The sequence below is a fragment of the Condylura cristata genome, unplaced genomic scaffold, assembly GCF_000260355.1.
Source record: "Condylura cristata isolate star-nosed mole 26May11 unplaced genomic scaffold, ConCri1.0 scaffold00016, whole genome shotgun sequence".
Taxonomy (NCBI): Eukaryota; Metazoa; Chordata; class Mammalia; order Eulipotyphla; family Talpidae; genus Condylura; species Condylura cristata.
Genome location: NW_004567117.1, coordinates 1,551,999 through 1,561,025, shown reverse-complemented (window position 1 = coordinate 1,561,025; position 9,027 = coordinate 1,551,999). Strand labels below are relative to the sequence as shown.

At 35.7% G+C, this 9,027-nt stretch overlaps 1 protein-coding gene across 1 annotated transcript in view; it reads right to left on the bottom strand.

Annotated features, from left to right (window-relative positions):
- The window catches only part of CEP76 (centrosomal protein 76kDa), a 25,221-nt gene that overhangs the window by 5,864 nt on the left and 10,330 nt on the right, over positions 1 to 9,027 (bottom strand). Inside the window, exons 8-9 of the mRNA XM_004683722.2 lie at positions 8,581 to 8,769; positions 5,256 to 5,422 (exon numbers count right to left, since the gene is read on the bottom strand). Coding sequence (XP_004683779.1) covers positions 5,256 to 5,422; positions 8,581 to 8,769 — 356 coding nt within the window. The remainder of the gene's footprint in view (positions 1 to 5,255; positions 5,423 to 8,580; positions 8,770 to 9,027) is intronic.

Below are 9,027 nucleotides of genomic sequence, written 5' to 3'. Positions count from 1 at the left end.
ATAAATAAATCTAAAAAAAAATTTAAAAATTGGGACCTCCCGGTAGCTTAAGGGGTTAAAGCGCAGCACTATGAAGCAATTCACAGCCACTGCAGCATGAGTTCCATCCCCAGGGACCCACGTGGTGCAGCAGACCTCTCCTGTGTAGCCCACTGCTCCCCAGGGGTGATTTCAGTCAATCTGCCTGTTTTGTTCCCCACTCTGCCTCTGGTGAATCTTCTCAATCCCCAAAGCCTCTGGCCTGTACCCCAGTTCTTGATGCATAAATAAATCTTTTCTAAAAAAAAAAGGCCGTCCTTGGTGGACCAACAGGTTAGGATGCAGCACAGCACTATAGCGCAGCTCTTCCAGTGCGAGTTAGATTCCCCAGCCCCAGAGGTGACCCACATGGCGTGGCAGACCTCTCCTGACCCGCCCGCTGCTCCCCTCAGCACTGTACTTCGTTGATCTGCCTGTTCTGCTCCCCACTCTATCTCTGGCTTCGGCTGCCCCGGCTTCTCTGGCTTATTCCCCAGTTCTGTATGAATAAGAAAATAAATCTTTAAAAAAATAATAAAAATTATGAAGGCACAGTATCATCCAAAGGAAATATATTATTCTAATACCTAAGGGTATAACTATTTCCCAGGACTAGAGATTTATACTTGTTTTACTTTCTGGTATTCCCACTCCTTAATTAGTCTTTATTAACTGTATTGGGCGCACCTCATGATATAGAAAACAACTTTAATCCTTTAACATGAGAATTTACCCAATGCATATCAGATATACATTATTAGGCATAACTAACCAAAAGGATTATCATCTCAAGAGAACCAGATCTCAGGTTCTCTTGAAATGAAAAGAAAGCCCAGGAATGTCTTTACAGGAACACCAAGATTTAAAGACAAGATCAAAGAGAACTGAGAATATTCAAGGAGTAAGAATGAAAACTGAAAGACAGGAGGAAAAGAGCATTAAAAAAAATTTATAATAGTTTATTTTTACATATTTTTGTGCATTTTTCCATCTCAGTTGTAGGTTTCCCATCACCAAATCACCCATGTGCCATCATCATAGTCCAGTGCTCACCTCCCACTGTCTTTGTTTTTTGATCCCATTCCCCACTCCACCCCCACAAAATGTCTCTGGTATATAGCTGTTCATCATTATCATTATTTTCTCGCCTGTTCCTTTATATTCCTGCTATGAGAGAAACCATCCGGTCTTGGAAAAGAGCACTTTTAACTATCAAAATCTTAGGATAAGCAAAAGGACAGGAAAAATGTCTATTGGAATAGGTGACACCACATCAATTTTCAAAAGAAATCGAAATTTAATAAATTTATTTTTAGGAGAGATTAGTAAGAAAAAGCATTTGTCAACTATAGAAAATTTAGAGTAAAGGCATTTCTTTTTACCAGTATCATATTGGGGCAGAATATTCAAGTATACAAATTTCCTTAGAGCCCATTTACACTATATCTTAATTGAGTTAATTTTTTACAGTCACTGAAGAGGCCCTAATAAACTACAATCAGTAATGTGCACAATATAACAAAGATCTATATTTTAAAGATCATACAAAAATTAGATGAAAAATTAAGGAAATGGAAATAAAAATGGCAGTCCAAAGATTAATGAAACCAAAAGCTGGTTCGTTGAAAAAATAAAGAAAATAGCTAGGCTTAAAGAAAGAGAGAGAGAAAAAACACAAATAGGATTAGAAATGAAAAAGTTATAAAACCACATAAATTCAAAGAATAATTCCTATGAACAATTACATGTCAGTAAGGTTTTAACAAACTAGAAGAGATGGACAAATTCTTGGAACTGCACAACCCATTTGAGATTGAACAGGAAAGAAGCAGAAAACTTGAACAGACCAATCATGAGCAAGGAAATTGAAACATTAATCAAAAACTCTCCCCAAAAAACCAAAGTCCAGGAACAGATGGCTTCACAAGTGAATTTTACCAAATCTTCAAGGTTCAACTAATACCCAATCTATTCAAATTCTTCCAAAAATCTGAGAGAAGGAATACTCCATTATTTTGTGAGTTCAACATTATCCTAGTACCAAAATTAGACAAAATTAACACACATACACAAACAATGCACAAAATTCTCTAATGAAAATTAACACACACCAAAAACAATGCACCAATTTCTCTAATGAACAGAGATACAAAAGTCCTCAATAAAATCTTAGCAAAGTGAGGGCCCTCCCTGATGGCGCAGCAGGTTAGGACGCAGCACAGCAAGCTAGCTGCAGCCACTTCAATGCAAGTTGGATCCGCAAGGTGTGGCAGACCTCTCCTGACCCAACCGCTGCTCCCCTAAGCAGTGTACTTTATCAATCTGCCTGTTCTGCTCCCCATTCTGTCTCTGGTGAAGCCTCTCACTGCCCTGAACCTCTGACTTGTACCCCGGTTCTGTATGAATAAATAAATAAATCTTAAAAAAAAAAATCTTAGCAAACTGAATGCAACAATGCATTAAAAGGATCATACACTATAACGAAAAGGGATTTATACCAGGAACACAGGGGTGGTTCAACATCCAAATATCAATCATCATAATTCATCAACAAAAAGATAAAATTATATAACATATACAGATCCTGAGAAAGCGCTGGCAAGATTCAATATCCATTCATGAGAAACTTTGAAAAAAAATGGAGATAAATGGAACCTATCTCAATGTAACAAAAGCTGACAAACTCACAGTTAGCATCATCAAAATGGGAAAAACTGAAAACCTTTCTACTAAGATTTGGTATAAGACAAGGATGTCTTTTTATCACTACCGTTCTATACAGTTATAGTGATTAGACAAGAGGACATAAAAGGAATCCAAATTGAGAAAGTAGAACTAAAGCTATCATTATCTGCAGACTACATGATAATAAACACTAAGAACCTAAAGATGCCACGTAAAAACTAACTGAAACAATCAATCAGTTTAGCAAAGTGGCAGGTCATAAAATCAATACAGAAAAAATAATTTGTATTTCTATATATTAATAATGAACTAGATGAGGAAGAAATTAAGAAATGGATTTCTTCTAAAATCACAACAAAAAATTAAATATTGAGGAGTAAACCTACTTAAGGAGGTGAAAGACCTATGTAAAGAACATTAAGACATTGTTAAAATAAATAGAAGATACAACAAAATGTTAAGTTATTCACTGCTTATGGATTAGACCATCCTAATACTCTAATGGATAGGGTGATCATTCTATTCAAAGCATTATACCAATTCAAAGTAACCCCAATAAAAAACTTCAATGGTATTCTTCAAAAAAATGGAATTAACATTACTTAAATTCATATGGAACCATAAAAGACACCAAACAGTCAAAACAATCCTGATGAAAAAGACTTCAAACCGTAAAACAAAGTTGCAAAAATTAAATCAGCATGGTACTGGTACAAAACACACACAGGAAAATAATTAAATAAATCCACATCTATATGGTCAGTTAATCTTCAACAAAGTAGCCAAGAATACACAATGGAGCAAGAAAAACTTCTTCAATAAATATTTCTAGACCCTCTGTGGTGGCACTATGGGTTAAAGCACAACACTACAAAGCTAGCCATAGCCTCTACAGTGTGAGTTCAATTCCTGGTTAGGGAGGTGACCCACATGACACAACAGACATCTCGTGTCCTGCCCACTGCTCCCCTCAGCAGTGTACTTCGTCGATCTGCCTGTTCTGCTCCCCACTCTGTCTCTGGCCTCTCACTGCCCCCACACCTCTGGCCTGTACTCCAATCTGTATGTGTAAATAAATAAATCTTTAATAAAGAAAGAAATGTTGCTAGAAAAACTGGACAGCCACATGCAAAAGAATGAAACTACACCACTACTTCAAACCACATACAGAAACCAACTCAAAATGGACAAGAAGCTTGGATATAAAACCTCAAACACAGAAACAGGCAAAATACTGCAACCATAAGCCTTAATGTTGTCTTTGCAAATGTGTCTTTAGTGTCATAGAAAACAAGAGAACATAAAAAACTGTGACTACACGAAACTGAAAAGCTTCTGCACAGCAAAAGAAACCATAGTTAAAGCAGAAAGACATCCCATTGACTGGGAAAGGATATTTGTACACTAACAATCTGACAAACAGCTGATATCCAAGACATAAAAAACTCCATATAACTCAACACAAAGAACACAACTCTATCAAAAAATAGGCAGAAGAGGCCCTCCCTGGTGGCTCAGCGGGTTAAAACGCTGCACTAAGAAGCTAAAGTCACTTCCACATGAGTTCAATTCCCGCCTGCCCTGGAGGAGATCCACATGGTGCGGCAGACCTCTCCTGACCTGCCTGCTGCTCCCCTCAGCAGTGTACTTCATCTATCTGCCTGTTCTGCTCCCGGCTCTGTCTCTGGTGAATCCTCTCACCCTCCGCATCTCTGGCCTGTACCCCAGTTCTACATGAATAAATAAATAAAATCTTTAAAAAAAAAAAAAAGGCAAAAAAGCTAAATAGATACATCTCCAAGGAATACAGAAAGATGGCCAAAAGGCACATGAGAAAAAAATGCTCATCATTATTTATAATTAGGGAATGCAAACCAAACCACAATGAGATGCACCACCTCACACCTGTGAGAAAGGCTCACATCAAAAGACCATGAACAAATGCTGGCAGGGATATAGAAAAAAAGGAATTCTCTTGCACTGGTTGTGAGAATGTAGATTGGTTTAGTCATTATAGAAAAACAGTACAGGGATTCCTCAAAAAACTAAATCAGATCTCCCATAAAAACCAGCAATCCCACTTCTAGGAATCTAACCAAGGAACACACACAAAAAATATTAAACCAAAGGTAAACTTGCATTCCCATGTTCACACCAGCACTATTCATAACAGCCAAAATAGTACTTACATATAATGGACAACTACTCAGCAATCAAAAAAGACAAATTCATACCATTCCCTGCAACATGGACAGAGCTGGAAGTCATTAAGTTAAGTAAAGGACAACAAAAGGAGAAAGGCAAATACTGGATGGTGTCAATTACAAGAGAGAACTAAACAAAGAACCTTTAAAACTAATCTTAGAAAACTGATTACAGAACTGAGGAATTCAGAGGGGGAAGGGAAAGACAGGGGTGAGCGCATATAGAAAGAAAATTTGAATGGGGCTTGGGAGCTCTGGATTGCCTAACACACTGATGTAAAACATTCCTCAATAAAAATGAGTAAATAAAACATTTACATGTTCACCTTGTAAATTCAGTGGACTAACCTGTGTCCTGTTAAACTCTCCCAAAAGGTGATAGTTCCATCAGTTCCACAAGTCATAACCCAAGCATGAGGTACTCCCTTTGCCTTAGTGCCAACACAGACAAAGGCTTCTAATCCATATCCAAGAAGGAGGCTGCATAGAAGGTTGGCATGATCTTCACAATCACCCTAGAAAAAACACAATGAATTACAATTAAGTAGTCCCTAATATAGTTTCCTTATTAAATACAGTAGCCTCCCTTTATCCAGGAGCAATACATTCCAAGGCCCTCAGTGGATGTTGGGGATAATACAAAACTTGATATCCAACTATGTTTTCTCCTATAGGCACATACCTATCATAAAGTTTAATTTGTGACTCAGGCAAAGTAAAAGAATTGCAATTAACTAATAATAGAGCAATTATAATATACTGTAATAAAAGTTATGTGAGGCCCTCCCTGGTGGCGCAGCGGGTTAAAGCACAGCACTGAGAATCTGAAGCCACTTCCGCATGAGTTCGATTCCCGCCTGCCGCCTGCCCCGGAGGTGACCACATGGCGAGCCAGACCTCTCCTGACCCGCCCACTGCTCCCCTCAGCAGTGTACTTCGTCGATCTGCCTGTTCTGCTCCCCACTCTGTCTCTGGTGAAGCCTCTCACCGCCCCTGAGCCTCTGGCCTGTACCCCAGTTCTGTATGCACAAATAAATAAATCTTTAAAAAAAAAAAAAAAGTTATGTGAATGTGATCTCTCTCAAAATATCTTACTGAATGTAGTATTTTCAGCCCAGAGCTGACCTAGGGTAAATAAAATTTGAAAAGCCAAACCACGAATTAGGAGGGATACTATTACATTTAAATGTAAAATTACCAATTAAATGTTTCACTTTTAATCATTAGTCCAGTGATAAGTTGAATAGAGGAAAAGAGAACACTAATTTTAAATAGGCTAATTTTTTTTTAAGATTTATTTATTTATGCATACAGAAGCCAGAGGTGCAGGGGCAGTGAGAGGTTCCACCAGAGACAGAGTGGGGAGCAGAACAGGCAGATGGATGAAATACACTGCTGAGGGGAGCAGCAGGGAGGTCAGGAGAGGTCTGCCAAGCCATGTGGATCACCTCCAAGGTGGAGGATTGAACTTGCACTAAAGTGGCTGCCGGCTAGCTTGCAGTGCTGCATCCTAACCTGCTGAGCCACCAAGGAGGGCCTGAAAGCCTAATTATTTTCAAAGTCAGTGTTCATAACCTTGAGTCATAATGTACACTTCAAGAGGAAGCATATGGATTTAAAAGTTTATGAAAACCTTAAGACAAAACAGAAAGAAAAGCAGTAAGATTTAAAGAAGAATAAAGGACATGTTGATAAGTCAAAAAAACAGCAGGAAAGCAGCAAAAGAGAAAAATACCTAAGACATAAACAATGAGTTACAGTATCTATGCATGATCATTTTAAGAAAATACATAGATAGGAAAATGATTGAGAGGACTAATAACAAAATGTCAATAATGGCTAGAATTAGGGCAGCTATATAGAATTTTCTCTCCTATATTCTAAATTCTCTTTGATGTTGTATTGCTTTCACAATTTAGAAAACACCTTTGTGTACTATGAAAATAAAATCATTAAAATATTAAACCATAAGAAACAACTAATGATGTGAAGGCACAATTACATGAAGTTTAGTATTTAAGTGTAAAACAGGTAATATGTAAAAGAAAATGTAGCTACTCATCCTAATATTAGAATTTCTTTCTCCAAAACTCTGCATCAGTGACTCTTTACTATTTATTTCTTTTTCATCAACTAATAAAATAGTGTTTTATAATCACTAAACTGATTCTGAATACAATGCCTACATTTTAGACCTGGCAACTTTTATACAGAGACTTTACACTACAAAAAACTTTTCAAAAGAATCACCAAAGACACAAAACTTCATTCACAATAATGTTTAAAAAAAAAATTTTAAGACTAACTTTTCCAAAGGAAACAACTCCTACAATGGGAAAATAAGTAGATTTTGTGAATCAAGCAAGAAAATTTTTTAACGATTTTGTAAAATTGTTAAGTTTTAAAAACATATAGGAAAACATTCATATTGTAATGCTAAATGACAAAACAGGACACAATGTTTTATTTATAATTATAATTATGGGAAAAATGTTAATATACACAGAAGAAAAACAAAAAGATAACTGTACCAGAATTGTGGGTGAAACTTCACCTTTACTGTTATAATGCTACTATATGTGTAAGAACATAATTTTAAAGCTTCACATTTAAAATGTGCTTTTTTTCTTCAAAGAAATGGGTAAACAAAACAGTGAATTCAAAGGATGATTATTTGCTTTTAAAAAAGAATTTGTCACATAATCACCTTAAGTATTCATCATTCATACTATATCCTAAATAAGAACATCTAAATACATACAACACAGACGTTTTAGAACTATAGCTTGAAAATATTTTTTTTTTAAAAAGTGTTTGCTTTCAAATTGTCTTTAGACAAAACTCTTTCTAAGATAAATACTGATGGTTTCACTTACATGTGGAATATAGAGAAACCAAACAACAGATCAAAGACAAACTTTAAAACTAACCCTTAAAAGCGGACCCATAGTAGATGATGGTGAAAGATTATGGGTCATTTGGTGATAGGAGACCTACAGTGATTACACCTGAGGGCAGAAACCTTTACTGTGAAATGAATAAGGATATAAAACAAAGGTAGTTCAACGAAAAATATATTAAAATTAAAAAATCTTTCTAAACAATAAATCAGTCTTCACTAACCTAAATAGTTCCTTCAACAGTGTGTTGCCTTGTGAATATACACTCTTGACAAGACTTAATAAAATTACTTTAAAAACAATAGTACATTAAAAAAGCCTTTAGTTTTTCTGTCCTGTTTCAACAGTACTGGAATACTTGTGACAACTGATTTATTTTTATATTTTCAACAACTTTGAGCAGTTAGTAAAATTAGTTCAATAAAATCAATTTATTGATGTTAATCAATTTACCACAAATTCTTAAATATATGTACATTTGAAGCTAAACTAAATACCATGTAACCAAGATTTTTTAAACCAAAATTCATTTTGTACTGTCATTTCTTTTAAAATAGTATCATAATCAAATTAACACATGAAGTGAATACACGAGAAAATAAAGATGCTATAATTTTGCTTTATGAATTGACATTTAAAATATAAGAAAAATGGTGAAAGCATTCGGACTTGTTCAAGTTGACATATTTTCTATAAGTTAATTCTTTTACAAATGTATCAGAAACTGGTAACTATGATGTACTACTATTGAATTCTATTTATGTGCAGAATACCTTGTTTCTACAGAGAAAGGCCAGCAGAGTGCACCACTGCTCCTGTTTACCTCCTCCTCCAATAACAGGAGCTCTTTCATAACCCAGGACATTAACAAATCTTGCTGCTTGCCTTGGTGTGTCCAGAAGTCTCCCTGCTCGAAGTGGTTTAACATAGGAACACACTGGTCTATTTATCCCATTTTCATCCTGGAAGAGAATGGGAAACAAGTTACCTGGAATGAAAGAGTAATCATTCTCTATTTTAAAACCTTTTCCCTGAAAATAGAACTGAAAATAGAACATTTCTATTTGGTATGATTTTGAGGTGTTGCAACAATTTTCAAGTGATTTCTAACATTTTCTTAAAACTTACTGATCAGTACTAAGTCACTGAGATTAATTTAGCCATCTAATGAAAAGGAAGGGCTTGCTTAAAAGAAACAGATTTGAAAAAAAAAAAAAAAA